This window comes from Chamaea fasciata, unplaced genomic scaffold (genome assembly GCF_029207755.1).
Source record: "Chamaea fasciata isolate MVZ Bird 193981 ecotype frontalis unplaced genomic scaffold, bChaFas1.0.hap1 SCAF_10, whole genome shotgun sequence".
In the NCBI taxonomy this organism is placed as follows: Eukaryota; Metazoa; Chordata; class Aves; order Passeriformes; family Sylviidae; genus Chamaea; species Chamaea fasciata.
In genome coordinates, this window is record NW_027094095.1 from 25,316,662 (window position 1) to 25,332,974 (window position 16,313).

Below are 16,313 nucleotides of genomic sequence, written 5' to 3' on the forward strand. Positions count from 1 at the left end.
CTTCATTCCTCCTCCCCATGCCATGCTGAGTGTGCAACTGAGGCCAGATTCCCCACTGTGAATGGCAGTGAACAGCACAGTGACATTTGTGAACCAACTGGTCCTTATTCAAACACTGCAGCAGATAAAGATGCATGGAAGGAAATGAGAAAGAAAAAAAAATTGTGTGTAAATTCTTTCTGGAGTGATTTCAAAGCAGAAAAAAATCTTAGCCCTTGGTCAGACCTGTTGAAGTACAGAATCCTTGTCCATTAGCTGGTAAGGACACTCTGCCCCACAGCGTGTCTCCTCAGTGAATTCAGCCCCCTGGTAGCCAGTTTGTGAGCTCAGCAGCTTGGGCAGCTCCTCCAGGGCTGAGGGATACTCTTGGCTCCTCAGCACTGCTCCATCTTCCCGCTGACAATGACTGGAATGAATGTCCTGGGCAGGCCACAGCTCACAAATTAGGCAGGGTGCTGATTGCCTCTGCATGCCTCTATCAGTCACAAGAGTGGCTTCAGAAGGGAAAGGGGGAGATTTCTCACACATCTGAGACTGAATTTCCCCCAGGCCTCCCTTTGTAGTCCTGATGGGCTTGGAATTGGAGTGGCCCTGCATGGTGGGAGCTTCAGCTGGTGGGGCCCCTCCTCAGTGTTTGTGTGACCTCAGAGGGGGCTTGTCTTGCTTCAGCATCAGAAAACCTCAGGCTGCATGAAAGGAGAAATTGGAGGCAAACACCAGTAAAACTGGATCCACTTTTGAGTGGAAGAAGGCATAACAAAACAGGATGAAATGTCAAGCAGGCTGTGTCCAGCCAGTGATGGATGAGAGCTTCATTCTGCCTCTCACTGATGGCAGGACAAAGGGACCTTCTCATCCAGAACTCTCTGGGAAATGATTCTTTGTCCTTTTCTGGAACTGCTCAACAGATTAAGAAAAAAGGAGCAAGGTTTGACCACAGTGCAAGTCAAACCTTGCCATGTTCCTAACATGGGATTCAGGGTATGGACTGCATAACATTTCTGACTAATCCTAAGGTGTTTCCACAATCCAGCAAGAAAAGAAAATGAAAAGTACAAAACATTCAGAAAAAATGCCAACCCGGCAGAAATATGGTCACAGGCTTTGACAGAATGCAGAAGATGAATTTCTGGCATACCAAGGTCCAGGGAGGTTCTCGAAATCCAAGAGAGAGATTTTTACCAGCTGTTCATATCGCCTGCAACACAACTGATTATGGATGTGCCTGTGGAAGGAGGCAGCAAACTGCGTATATCTTCAAAAATCTGAGCTGTAGTGTGCACATGAATGATTCCCAGGTGATCGTTTCTCCTCACAAACGAAGTATCTGCATGAAACTCAGAATAAAGAGATCTTCCCTAAAGTTGCTGATATATTATGTAGGTGATGTAGGTCCAAGAAGTGTTCTATGAAAGGATGTAGCATGTACAACTGTATGCTCAAAAATCAAAAAATTATGTTAGAAATCTTTCCTGGAGAAAATCAGAGGCAAAACCACTAAGAAGATTCATAATTAGAGAAGGGTTTAATATTTTAATATATAGTTAAAAATACGCTGGGTCAGCCTATGCCCTTTCCATAGCTGTGTTTCACAACTGAGCCTAACTACTCCTTAAAAAAACCCCACTCCAAACCCAGTAAAACTGCTCACATTTTGTTCATTCTATAGTTAAGAAATAAACGCTTTATCTACTGGGGTAAACTGGGATTATGCATTCAAGTTGTCTCATGTTCTTCAGTGATCAACACCAGCAATGGCCAAGTGTAATCAGGATTCATTTACGACTTCACCAGAGCTGTCTGCTGATGCTGCTCTTATAGATTAAGAGAAAGGTTTTTTTCCAAAGCAGGTCTGACCTCTATGAGCCCTGAACTCAGTGCCCTATTGTGGCAAAAAAACCCAGTGATAATAAAAAAGTTAGTGCTCTAGAAAAAAGGAATGGCACACTTGTCATCAAGGAAGAATAGACGTGCCATTGGGAAATGGACTGGAGCCCAGACAGTGTCAAATCCATCTCAGAGAGCAGTTTTACAGTATCAGCCATAACTCACTCACTCTCATTTTCTAGAATGCTTTATTGAAGTCTGCAAAAGTTTGAGAAAGGGCACAGAAATGCACTGGCTTTAGAATCCTTGCCACAGAAGGTTGCAAATAGCGATATTACAAACTGTGGCTTTTCTGTTTGCCCCTGCACAGGGAGCTTTGAATGGGTGCAACTGGCATTTTGCTTTCCTTGTCTGGATACAGCTGATTCCTGCCAGGATGTGTCCAGCTGTCACTGCTTTGACCCTGCCAAACTGTCTTACAAGCAAAACTTGACCTCCTTACTTCTCTGGAAACACTGACCAAACTTCTCACTTCAAAACCCAACTTGACTCTCTCACCACACCCACCTCGCACCAGCTCTGTTAACTCTATTAATGGACTGGAAGGTAGATGTGTTGGTGGGGTTTGGGGTCTTTTGGCTTTTTAGTTTGGTTTTTTTTGTGGTAGACTGTCATCAGCTCTGTGCCAACTGGGTCTGGAGACTTGGAAATCGTGGCATTTGGGAACCTGCTACCAGGCAGGCTTCTTCCAATTTATTTGACAAGCTAGAGTCAGCATCAATCCCCAAAGCAGACAGCTGATCTGAAGGAGGGAGCAGGCAAAGCAGAAGAATTCTGGGAGCAGAGGTGTGATGAAATGGGAACAGAGCTCAAAATTATCCCACAATTCATCTCACCTTGCAGCTTAACCGTGTTTCTGATGCACAGGAAGAAAACTTATTTCATCTCAAAATCAATTGTGACTACTGAAATCTGGGAAGAGGAGGTTTAGAAAAGTTCAGGATGATTTCAAAGAGGAATTCCATTGTTTGATGCTTTTCCAGATCCCTGAGGAACAGGCAGGTTAGACTGATATTCCTGTGAATAGGGTTCACTCACTCTCGCAGAAGGCTCTGCAGTTGACAGCATTTTGTTTCATAACTTCTGTGTCTGGTAGGAAACACTGAGATGGGCAGCAAAGTTGGGGCTTAGCTGGGTAATATTCTCTGATCTAGAGTTTGATTTGCAGAAATCTGAGGAAAGGCATGCAGAGGACACCTGGAACGTTTGACCTGCACCAAGAATGTGAGCATACCTAAAACTGAAACTTGAAGACCAAATAGCTCAAGTCCTAAGAGATTTTTAATCATTCTCCTCCATGTTTCTTTTTGTCTTCTTCCTCCTGCTCAATGGAAAGGAGAGAGCAATCACCCTTTCTCAGAGGTAGCATCACTGTTGTAGGAGTACCATGAGCACAACCTGCCTACCACCACATTCTCAGGCTTTAAAGCACAATTCTCCTCAGAGAAATAACAGTTTAAAGGTAGATTGTCACCACACACACATCTGCTCCCTGAGGGGCTTCATTATCCCTCTAATGTGCAGTGAAGGAATACCAGATCTTTCCCCCACCTAAGTGTCTTTCAGTCATGCCTGCTTAAGTTTCCTGATAAAAACACATATTTGCATGGTCATTAGCAGAGAGGTTGGAAGGAGAGAGCATTATAAGCTCTCAGTTTATGCCTCAAGACCAAAAGTACCAAATTAGTTCCTTTTTCTTTTTTTTTTTTTAAGAAATTCTGCAGCTAGAAAAGTAACTGGCTTTCATGCTTCAGGGTTTCAGCTGTTCACCTGTGAGAAGTACAATAGCTGCACTTTTTACTGCTCATTAATATCCGTGCTCTGCTGTACAGCTCCAGCACTGATGGAGGTCTCTGCACCTTGAACGAGTCACACTGGCAGCACCAGTGCAGGGATTTGGCCTGCATTTCACATTCCCCAGAATCCTTCCCCACATGCACCTGAACTGATTGTGCTCCCAGCTCCCACCTCCCCCGGTGCTACAGCTCTGAAGTTGTTTATTGAGTTTGCTTTAGCACAGCAGCTAACACGACTGGAATCCAAATCAAACCAGCAGCTCTTCTGAGAGAGAGCTCCTTAAACAACGTCTGCAGCCAAACAAAGGAGGGTGGTGATGGCCTGAGACCTTCACAGAGCCAGACAAGGGTTTCCCTGCAGAGCTGGGCAGCCCATCACAGCCCTCTTGGAAAAAACAAGAGGAGGAGGCAGATTCCGCCCCATCCTGAAAGCAAACCTCACAGTTCCTTGTTACTGGATCTGCCATCCTGAACACACACACCCACACACCCCCACATTTTTGTATCCCAAAACATCCTTCCTCAGGTCCTGTCAGCTCCTCCTTCTGTGAGTCTGCATCACCCCATACAAGAAGTTCACTTAGCCACAAGTGACAATGTCAGCTACTCAGACATTGTCTGTCACCCATTAACCAGAGTTACTCTGGAACTTATCTCCCTTTTAAGAGCCAACCCAAGCTGTGACCAGTGATGTACACAAATAGGGGATCTGAAAATGCTTCAGGTTAATAATGAAGGGAAGGTCGGCTTTTCCTCCTGTTTCTTTTACTAATAGCTGCCTCTGCTTCTCAGAGCATATCTCCCTTCAAAGATGCCAATGGTGGCATTTTCCAGTCTAAGCTCTACAGAATAATCACACTGTTTAGAAAATAATTCAAGTCTCTGGAGTTCTCACTTTCTCCATTTGTCAGTAGAAAACGAGACGTTTCCTCAAAATATACAATAAAATAGCCTCTAGCAATAGCCTGCAATGCTTCTCTTTACAATACTTTTACGAGCATGAGTGCAGTCTCCTGGGAGTGCTTTCATAATCATTTATACAAATGACAGAAAACTAGGACAATGAGAAGCAAAAAGGAAAATGCAGCCATCATGCACCCAGTTGCTTTGAATAGTCTGCAGAAAAAGTGGTTTGCTCTGTAGCAAAGAGAAGTTCTCCTGACTTGCAGGCCTAAATCAGGGGATCACAACATTCCTAAGGTGGGACAGGGTGCTGCTCCCAGAGCAGCCCAGTGTAGCCCATTGCTCACACTCCTTCTTGGCTCTCTCACTGCTCCAGGACAGTTCCCTGAGCCAAAGGTTTATTCTGCATATGTTAAAATATCATGTGGTTAAAAAGGTAATACCCAAAAAGATATCCTGCCAGGGGGACGGGTATCCAGTTCTTAACTATCTTCCTGTCCTTCCTTCACAGCACACTTTGTCCCATCTGAGGGAATCTGTGATGCTCTGCAGGAGAGGCAGCTTGCAGGAGAATCTACAGCAGCTCCTTTCACTGCTGCTGCTCTGGGAGGCTGTCACCTGCTCCCAGCGTGCTGACATTAGGTAAGAGTAATGATGGTCTTTGAAAATACACTATAAAATTGCTATGAAAACTTGTTTCTTCAGTGTACATTCTAAATTTCTACCTGTGTGGGGATGGAGAAGGGGCTGTCGGCTCCTATATGCACAAACAACAAAGCAAGAAGGTGCTGAAAGAAAATCCATTTGTTCCAACACTTCCCCCCCCCCCCCCCCCCTTTCTTTTCTTTTCAATACAAATTCAATCCTCCTTATACAAGGAGGGGTGAACTGGTGCAGCACAACATAATGGAACAATTTCATTTCACTGAGACTCTCCAAAAGGCAGAGTCCTTGTGAGACCAAAGCCGGTAACACTGAGAAGGACAGACTCTACAGTCTGCTCCCTGTGCCACCAGAAACACATTTCCTGTCTTGGCTCACCCAGCCTCCAGAATAAATAAATACCTAAATAAATAAATAAATAAATATTTTTATGGAGCAACACGTCCAAGAAGCAGCAAGCAGAAATGCATCCCAGAGGGGTGCTAAAGTATATAATAGCTGTATTTGTCTTCCTGGATATGCCTTGGTACAAGACTACAAAAAAAAAGGAGGCAGGATCATTTGTTGTGCTCAGGTTTAAAGAGATTTCTGAGTAGATCTGTTAAGCTTGCATGATGTTAACAAAACCTACCTGAACACAGCCAGCTTTTGGCTTTCTGGGACAAGAGTCTTTTTTTACCAAAACAGCAGAGAGGCACTTAGGAAGTGGTGATGCAAGTGAGTATGGATTTCACTTCAGGATAAATGCCAGGCAACTTTTCTACTGCTTCCCCTTCCTTGTCCAGCCATATGCAACACAAACTGGTTTTTTGTTATTTCAGAAGAGATTATTGGGATTTGATCATTCAATGTTGATATTACTACCTCAGGCACTTGCACCACCTCTGCCTTCAGAGGGAGGTATCCAACAGGGTAAATCATAACAGCCCAGAGAGGCTGCCATGGGTAGAATGGAGGAGGTTTGCTGGAACAAACACATCTTCCCTAAGAAAGCTTGGATGGGGGGGGGGGAATGCTGTGAAAATGGGAACAGCAGACCTGGAGTTTGTGGCTCTAAGAAAGGCTGCAGAAGATATAAAGAGATTAAAATGTTTTACTTCATTGCTCTGTGTTTGATATCCAAACTAAAAACAAGCAACGGAACAAAACACCACCACAAAAAGTATTAGTGCAAATCATTCCATATCTGCATCTTCTTATAGTGCTGAGATAGTCTCTAAAACATGTTTTAGGGTCACAGTGTTATGGCACTGGAGTTAACAACATGCTCCCCTAAAGGAAACTGGGTGGGTTGCTGTCCAGAGACTTCACTCTAGAGTGTGATATAAGACAGGGAACTGCTGACAAAGGAACAAGACTGGCACTAGGGACATCTGAGTTCTATTCTCCTACTTTTTCAAACAAATAATTTCTTAGCCACTTTCTATCTCTTTCTCAGCATGACTGGAAGCTTTTAGGGTTGTGGACTTCCTTAACAGTTACCCAGCATGATGGACCCCAAGTTTTTATCAGGGTCTTTGGCTAGCCCTGGCACACAAACGTCAAGCAGTGTTTCTAAGGAAGGTTCTCTGCTGGGAGGCTGAATACAAGAAAATGAAATGAGAACTCAAATGTATCCCCAGTGCCACCAGTTCAGAGTCCAAAGAAAAAAAAATGGAAACAACAAAGAGATCAGATCAGGCCAAGTACCTCTGGCTGGTCTTTATCCTTTAACTGAAAAGAAAAACAATCTTTGCAAAGTGATAAAGCCACCCAAGAATGGCTGCAGTTGTTTCTTTTAAATGAACCAGAGAGAACAGATGGTCTCCTCTAATACTGTCACAAAGGTCAATATTAGCCACCCCTAAGACTAGCAGGTTCTTGAAATGCTCAAATGCTTGTGTCTGGTCCTTATGACTAATCCACTCTCCCAAACAAGAAAGGTCAAATGAAGAACATCTCCACAAAAACTGCAACTACTCCAAGCCATGGCTGATGTGTAATGCACTCAGACATGGTGTCAACAGCTGCTCCTAAAATGCAATGAGTCAGCCTTTCAAAAGAGCATGCCAGCTTTCACTGTTAGAGCTTTCATATGGATTATATTTACTCCCCAGTGTTTAAAAATATCCTTCTTAAATATTGAAAATATAAAATGTTTTCCTTCCAGATTTTGTCCCTTTTGCCCAGGCAGCTGCCCAAGAGTGTCTCATGTATTTATCTGGGAGTAAAACATCCTGGCCCTTCTTTCACTTTCTTTTTCACATGCTGACAGCTAAACCAAAGGCAGGCCTCTGTTTTCTGAAGTCATGTACAAATGAGGAATTTCTGGTCCCTTTCACAACTTATGCCTGTGAATCACAGTCAGCCTTCCAGAGAGCTGTGGGGTCATCCGTTTTGCCCAACAGACAGGGCACAGAGACACAGGGTGACTCTCCTTTGGTCCCATAACAGCCGTGTGGGTACAAATCCCCTACCCATCCCCTACTCTAATCACCCATCTCCCTTGGATACTGTCATTTAAATAAAAAGGCCTATTGGAAATGACAGGTGAAGAAAGCAGCCCAGGCATGAAATGCACTCTAAAGTATATTAATAGAAGGTTGCCAGACAAAACGGCACAAGGCATTTGATCGCATCATCCCAGGCTTGTTGTTCATGCTCCTTTGCATCTGGCTGCGTGATTCCTGCCAGATTCTTGGCTGGAGGAGCAGACTAGGATTTGCCTGCCTTCCCTAACCCGTGCAGGGCTCAGCTGCAATCATGCAGAGCACTGAAAGAAATCCCTTTGAGTTGGGATTCATTCCGAACATGTAAAACCCAAATGACTGCTTCTCCAAAGTGAATCCCATTTCACAGCAAGTAGGTTATTAGTGTGGAACTCCATACAAGTAGCCTGCATTCAAAAGCCCTCTGCATTATTAATAGAAGATGAGCTTTTGACATCAAAGGAGAACCATTATGTATGCTAAACGGTGGCAAAAATTGTACCCGCACTTCAAACCTTTTCAGTGCTTTGTCCCTTGTAAATCAATCAAGGTTGACAGATGCTTTAAGGAGAGTAATCTTTTCAATGATACTGTCAATGGATAACATAATGGAACATTGTCTCTGTGCTGTGTGAAGACATGGAGCTAGTCAATTATGGACAACACTTCATGCAGCCGCCAGTTTTCACTTGAAGTGCTGCTGTTGAAGTATTATAATCCCAACAAATGGCCGCAGCAGCATACAATGTAAATGAGACCTCCTGAAGCTTTGGAAAATTCATTAGTAACAACAGTGGTCCATTCCCACACTTTCAAACACCAGCCTGGTAATGTTAACGATGCACTTCCCCCCTTCCTTTGAGGAGGCAGTAGGGCATATTTACATACACTATTTTAAGTCTTCAGCATATTTCCCTCCCCCATTTTGGATTCCTTTCCTCTCTTCACCTGATATTTCCAAGGAGTCACATAGCCCACACAGCTGGAGATGGAAACAAGACAACAGACCTTCCTACCTGGGGACATGTCGTCACTCCCCACCTGTCAGACACTTTGTGGCTGTCCCTTTTTCCAAGACTTCCATCTGCTCAGCTGCTCTGGGAAGAATGGCCAGGATGGATGGCAGGGGAAAAGCTTCCAGCCTCAAGAGACCAGTGGGATGCCAGGGGGAAGGTGAATGCACCCAGTGCCAGTAGCACCTAGGTGGAACTTTGGACTCGAGAGTCAAAAGGGAGAGACTGTGCTGTTTGTTTAGCTACTGGCTTTTATTTCCAGCATCATCTTCTCAAAGATTTCCCCCTTGTCAACCAAGGCTTGTGCCAAGAGGAGCACTTAAACTCCCACATCAGCAGAGAGAAATCCCACACTTGAGCACAGAATCTCTCAACTCCTGTCAACTGCAGGTTTTCAGGTTTGCTGTGATCTGTGAATGCCCCTTACCCATAATGTGTTTTTGAGACAACCAGGTGCAGACCAGAAACTCAATCACTGAGGTCTCCTTGGGTAAGAACAAGCTGTTCCTTGAACCCAACTTCTCCTTTCCCACTCTCCACATGGTAAGTATTGGGCAATTCTAAATCCTCTTGCAGAACAGTTTTCTACGGTAATATCAAATAATTTCAAAAGCATACATTCCCTTTGCCACAACTTTCAACAGATGTTATCTCACCTTTTCTTTCAAGCTAATTAATTTTATTTCTATTTGCTATTTGCATATGATTATTTGGAGTGTACAAATAAAATCTTTGACAAATTAATATAAACAATGGAACAATAAAGTTGATCCAGTTGATCAAAAGACAAAAGATCTGAGAAAAACAGGGTGTGCCAGTAATTCAGAACCAAAGGTTATTAAACAGAGGATGAAAAACCTGCTTTTGTTCATGTGTCTCATGAAGTAGATAAGATCACAACTTACCACTGCTGAATAAGGTAAGTATAAGAGAGAAGCTGGTAGCCAATAATAAAATTTTTAAGTAGCCTTTTATTCATACTGAAATAAAGTTCATTCAATCAAATAAAGCCAGTTTTATCATAAAGGCAAAAAAACCCAAACAAACAAACAAAAAAAACCCACAAAAAAACAAACCACCCCCAAAAAACCTAGGAAAAAATAATTAAGAAAAACATGACTTACATAAGAGAAGTCTTCAGCGTTCTGACAGAGTAGCTTGGGAAAAACAGCCTGTCGCTGAAATCTTTCTTCATCTTCAAAGATGTTCCCATACATGAAGCCATTCATCATGGTGGAGTGGGCATGGATGTCGATATAGAACTCCAGGTTAATCTTCTGTTGAGGGAAAAACAACAACAACAAAACATTCAGCACGAGATAAATCATAACTGAGTTATGCAGGTGAAGCCTCCCATAAATCCAGTCCTGCCATTCTTGAACCCATCCATGGTGCCAGCATCAGGGAGCCATGCTAAAGATCTCACTGTGAGGCACCCAACCATTCCTGCCTCTCCATGGGGGCATGTGAAATACAACAAAGGACCATGACAGACATTTATTTACCTTTTTTTGAGAATATTGGAACCTTTTGCACACATTGGACACTGTGCGAAATAGAGCCAAAACATCCTTCATTGTGATACAGGGCTTACTGCCAGTGATAAAAATATGCACCTTCCAGTTCTAGAGCACGATTATTTGGGCATAGCTTTGCCATCTCTGCACAGTTCTGCATTGAATTATGCAGATGTTCCTTTGTGCCAGGTGAAACAGGCTCAAAATTGTGTAAAAAGACTCTAGTAGTTCCTGTGCAGTTTATTTCTCTGTATTAAGGAGAAATACTGCAAATGTTTTGTCTTCCTCTGCTTTCCAGCAGTAACTCAACAGAACAACTCTCCAAGGCAAGTGCCTGGAATGCCTCTCTGCTTGTAGCTCCCTACAGGATTCTGTACCAACTTTTGCTTTAAAAGAAGACAGCAGGACGCCCTAGCAGAGAAGTGCCTGCTCTCCCCACACCCTTCCCACGGCATCTGTGGGAAAGAGGGAATGTTCACCTGGATCACTGCATACAGTGCCAGCAGCAGCAGTGGATGGCACTGGCCAGCACTAAGGAGTGATCCCAGAGCAGATGCCACTGAATTACCCAGTTTCCCCAAATTCTTACAACTTCTGGACCTTAACAAATGATGTGACGAGCCCATCCCTGTCACCTGGCCTGCATGGGGCCATTGGAGCTGTCCTGGTGCCCAGAGCTCAGGTGTCCCTGCCTCAGCAGAGGGATGGAGAAGAGCTCTGTTGGCAGCACAATGCTTATGGTGCTTCTCCCTGTACTGAAATCCAGCAGGAAGCTCTGCAGCCACAAGTCTCTTCTGCTGCATACAAAGCTTGCTCTGGCTGCTGGAGAAGACTGAGCTGTGTTCTCAGTGTAACAGGAAGGCAGGCTGGATTGCGCAGCTCATGTCACAGCAGTGTCAGCTCTTCTGATGGGGGGAGAACATCATTTGGTATGTGACACTAATATAACACAGATTTACTTCCCCCTGGCAGAAAACCAATGTATAATACACAGAGACGGTTTAGTTTAATTAAACAGCCTAGAGAGAGTAATAATGTATCTTATTAAGCCTCTGCTATGTTAAAATGTTAGCTAATGCAATATCAATATCTGACCATGCTTCATAAGAAAGGGAACATTTGATTGTGTTTGACTCTAATACAATAAATTGTTTGCTTCTGCCAAAACATTCTGCTGTGCTGTAGAGGACCAGCCCTGCAATAAAGCACACATCTGCTATTTGGAGATACAGCACTGAGGAGAAAGATTAGCATTGACAGGATGAAACACCACACAGGATTTTCTTCCTCTCCAAGCATACAGAAATTAAAAACCAAGATTAAGTAATACTATTTTCATGAGATAATTTCCCCATCACAAACAGAATTTGATGAGATCAGATGCGCGCTGGCATATCACCATAAAACAGAACATGCTGTAGAGTCTCAAAACAGTGATTTGATGAAGTGAGCAGATAATCTAGTTAAACTGGGTATTTGTACAGCATGGATGTCCTTCACACAGAAGTCAGTGACCTAAGTCATACTTATTTTAGAACAACCGGACAGAATTCTTTATAGGAACACAGTTACTAACAGAAAGGAATCAAGAAGCACAGTGAGATATATAACAATAGACTAGAATAATTTGTGATTTAAGACAAATAAAATTGCTGGTGTAAACTGCAGGATCTGTGGTACTTATTCATTCATAGTTTTCAAGTTGCTTCCAAAAGAAGGTGGCCACAAACAGAGATGCAGAGACACGGATTACTAAGATAATTTTCCATAGGCTATTCAGCAAGAAATTCACCTGCAGAACATGAGGGACCTAAGCCTCAGCTTAGTATTCAATTATCAAGTTACCCAGTCTAACACAGTGTCACTGGAGTATTTTCTAAACTCCCCTAGGACCCTCAGTCAAAAAAATTGTTGGTAGAAGTGTCACAGGGAATATTAGAAAGTCTCCTGGTATGCTGAAATTTCCTTGAAGATCTTTTCTGTTCATCAAAACCATTTTCAAATAATCTGGTTGCAATGGTTATTTGTGAGGGAACAGTGTCTTTCACAGATGTCACCTTCACCTAAAGATTAAGCTTCCAGATCCCTTATTTGGAAGCTGTGACATTAAAAAGGTAGCTCGTCACCCAAATAAGTGTTCAAAAACATTTTTCAAGTCACCTGTTTCAAGATAATTAAAGAGTAATTTCTTAAGTTAGCCCACAGTGACTATTCAACTGAGGATTTTTCTGGTCTTTGTTCCTTAGCCTCCAACTGAACGTATAAAAATCTCTATTTCACATATTCCTGTGCACTAAATTTAGTCCAAACTTGCAACTGTCCATCCTATTCAGCATGTTTTTAAACATTGCTAGAGTAATTGCCAGTTAGATGTACTACTTCCAGACACTGCTGTGTGTGAGCAGAACAGCATTTCAGTGTTTCACATTTCTCCTCCTCACATTCATTACTTTATCAAAGGGAAACATGTTGAGCATTCTCCATTACAGAACAAAATAATTCAGTGCATTGTTGGTATAACACATGAGTTCCTAATGGAAAAAAGTCCTCTTATTCCCAGACACAAAGTTATTGTGGCCTTTAAATGGACAATAACAGCCCAGTCACTGGGACATTAAAAGTTTGCCACCTTGTGCCTCAAGTAGTAGACCAAGCAGCTGATAATTTTTTTGCATGCAAACTTCATAAGGATTATGCTATGCTCCTGAACAATAAAGGTATTTCTTCTTGCTCTTTAGAGTCATACATATTCATAGGTGCTTTACATGTAGGAACTGTTTCCCCTAAAAATTCAAGCAAGGGAATAGAGTTTTATATTTCAGTTGAGATTCTCTGAAAGATTTTGACATAATTACTGATCTCCAGCAACTCAGGTAGGATCACAGAATTAACATTTTATGAAATGCATAATGTCACCTACTGATGGCAATTTCAGCAATGTCAGCAGAGAGGTGACCTTCTGAAATTGTTGCTCTTGGAGATAGGAGAACTTTAGTGGGAGAGTGAAGTAAATAAACATATGCTTGCATTTACATGAGCACATGCAAACACACAACCCACTGCTACCTTCTGTCATACCCCAGGGGTATCTGCCAGTATCTACACACCACAACCCACCCCCATCCGGGCTTCTATTGCTGCAGCACCTGCAAGTGAGAGGGGAATAAATTTAGACGTGGTTCAAAGTCTCATAGTCACTCATTTTCTTTAGCCTTTATGCAGAAAATAATGAATAACTAGGCTCAAATAGCTCTGGATGCCACAGCTGCCTTCTGAGAGACTTACCAGGTACATCCTACAATATGATATTAAACTCATCATTTTCTGCTTTAGAGGTGGAATGCAAAATGATTCAGATGCTTTATAAAAGTCATCATGCAATTTAATTCTCTCAAGTGTCTTTTCTTTGTGCTTACAAGCAGTGGCAGAGTTTTCCTCTTTCACACTGTTTCTTAAGTAAAGCTGTAATTACCTGGGTGACCCAGGTTACAGAGTTCCAGAAAACAAAGGCAGATTTGGTCTTTCTTTTCACTGAGTCTCAAAACAGAAATCACTTACTAGACTGACAATGATTGAACCCCACTTCTTTGGAAAACACGATTCTCTCCCTTGAAAAGAATGGTTTTGATCTCTTCTTGCCACTTACCATATAAACCCAGCATAAATAAACAAGCAAATGTATTTCTGCTCTAAAGTTCGTTTGGATCCCTATTGTTGTGACACACACTTTCCACTGCTCTACTGAGTCAGTCTGAAGTTTCTGTCAGCTTGAGAAACGTACATATAAATTAGAGGGTGGTGAAAATGAAAGAAATCATGAATTAAGAAAAAACAACTCTCGTCAAGAGAGGAAATAGTTGAAGTAGTACAGAAGGTGGTTCATGATGGCACGGAAAGTTTTGAGAAAATATATTCTCACTTGTCTGCATTTTTATTTCCTTCACTGAATGCCTTTGGAAAGGCAGTAATTAAAGAGTAAAAGGAAAGAACTTTGTTATTAGCTAGTGCTGATATGACCAAACTTAGATTTTGAAGAGTGCAATTATGATTCTTAAGAAAACAGAGGTTTAATAAATAAATAAACAGAAGTCCATAAATGCCGTAATAAAAGGATAAATGTGCATTGAGTCCAGAACATGAGCCACTAGAGAGACAAGTGATGCAGGAAGAAGCCAGCTCTGTCCACCAGCTGTCACTTCAATATGGATTTTATTAATTCTTGGGCATAGCAATTGGTTTAGAGAGAGAGGCATCCAAAAGGCTTCTCCACTCCAATATTTCATATAGGGGATGGGATAAACTCCTTGCCATGTTTTATACAAGCTGCTAAAACCATGGACTGTCGTTTGTTGCAAAGCAGAGAACAACCTCCAGCAGACTTTGTAGTCTTGCTGCTAAACCACTGTTTGGAGTAAATGGACATTCAACAGCTGGCTCAGCAGAAGGGGTTTGTCCCTTTTCATTCAGAAGACATTCAGAAATTCCCAGAAGAATGGCTCTTTGATGCTTCCTAAGGTATCTCTCAGAAGAAAAATTCCTCAAAAAATACCTCTAAAGAAAATTTTGCATGTGTCTCCAAGACTTCCCTTTTGACATAAACACATCATTACCTCAGGATTAGTTATTTTGGCAATGCTTACAGTGGTGACACCAGAAAGTGCAGGAGCACAATGTGCTCCTTAGAAAAACGAAGGAAAACTGACCATTCGGCATCACATGGCCAACAGTCCACATTCAGCTACAAAGCACCACCCCTTCCCTTTTCAGCCTGATTGAATTCTGCCCAGGGCTTTGAACCATTCTTTGGAGATGTGTGACACTTTTCTCCTTCTGACTTTCCAAGGGAACCTGAGGTGGAATTCAAACTGTCTGGATATGGTATACATTTTCAAGTTCGAAATGCCTGGATTTGGATACCTGGTAAGATGATTTTTACCCGGATTACTTTTTTTACCTCTACCTTCTCCCCATATTTTCCCTACCATCCCAAAAACCATTAAATAATTCCATATTTTCCTCTGCTATCCATTATACAACCTTTGACAAGTTAGTCCTATAGAATCATCCTCAGTTTTTTAAGACAATGCAAGCCACACCTTATTTGAGGCACTATTTCAGATTTATAGCACTCCCCTTTTGTAACCATAGGGACAACATCTTTCTCCTTCCATTCATCATCTCACGGACCACCTGCTCATTCACCTCTGTAAACACCATGGCAACAACAGCAATTATTTACACAAGAAATTAATAGTAGGAAAGGCAGTTACTATTTTTAAAAACCTTAAGAAAAAAAAGGTTTCTTCATCTTGCTTCCAGAGAAAGGGACATGCCAGTTTATAACCACTCTTGTTCTCACTGATATGAAGCACAAAAGACAATTTTGCTTTTTCTGTACACACCTTTACAGTCTGACAATGCCTTTTAGGTGTCCCTGCAGAAGCAGCTTGCAACCACTGATGTGCCACAAACTCTGCATGGCCTTCCAGCAGTTCTTCATAACACTGCAAGCATTTTTTTCAGAACATTTCAATGGTATTCCAGGAGCTGTTGTCCCTCAGAATGAACCACTCCAACCCAATTGCTATTCAATGGTAACTATTTACCAACCATGTTTCATGGCAAATAATGATAAATAATGATACCTCTTAAAGGCAGGAGCAATCTGACATGACCTAGAGCCTCAAAGTGGTTGAGAGACCTCTGTTGCTCTATGGTTCAGCGAAAGGATGGAAGCCCATCAGTACTGCTTTCCTACCTGCCTTAAAAATGGGATGCTTTTCTCCACAGAAGAACAGGAACTTGAACCCTGCTCTGGTGTGCCCATCAGTCACCCCAAAAGGAGCTCAACTCAGAGTCCTGGCCTCAGAGTGGGAGGTCAGCAACATGCATATTCTGATCCTGGGTTGTTATCTGCTTGCTTCTCTCACCTGCCAGTGCAGATAACAACACCTCCTGAGGGTTGGCTGACGTCTGTAAAGCACTTTGAAGACACAAAGCATCACAGTGTGTACAAGTTAAGTGTTAATTCATCTGCCAGGCTGATTCACCCTGACCCCTCTGCAG

General features: G+C 42.4%; 1 protein-coding gene across 1 annotated transcript in view; it reads right to left on the reverse strand.

Moving 5' to 3' along the window:
• The window catches only part of AGBL4 (AGBL carboxypeptidase 4), an 882,078-nt gene that overhangs the window by 82,946 nt on the left and 782,819 nt on the right, over window positions 1–16,313 (reverse strand). The window contains 1 exon segment of the mRNA XM_066192785.1: window positions 9,855–10,007. Coding sequence (XP_066048882.1) covers window positions 9,855–10,007 — 153 coding nt within the window.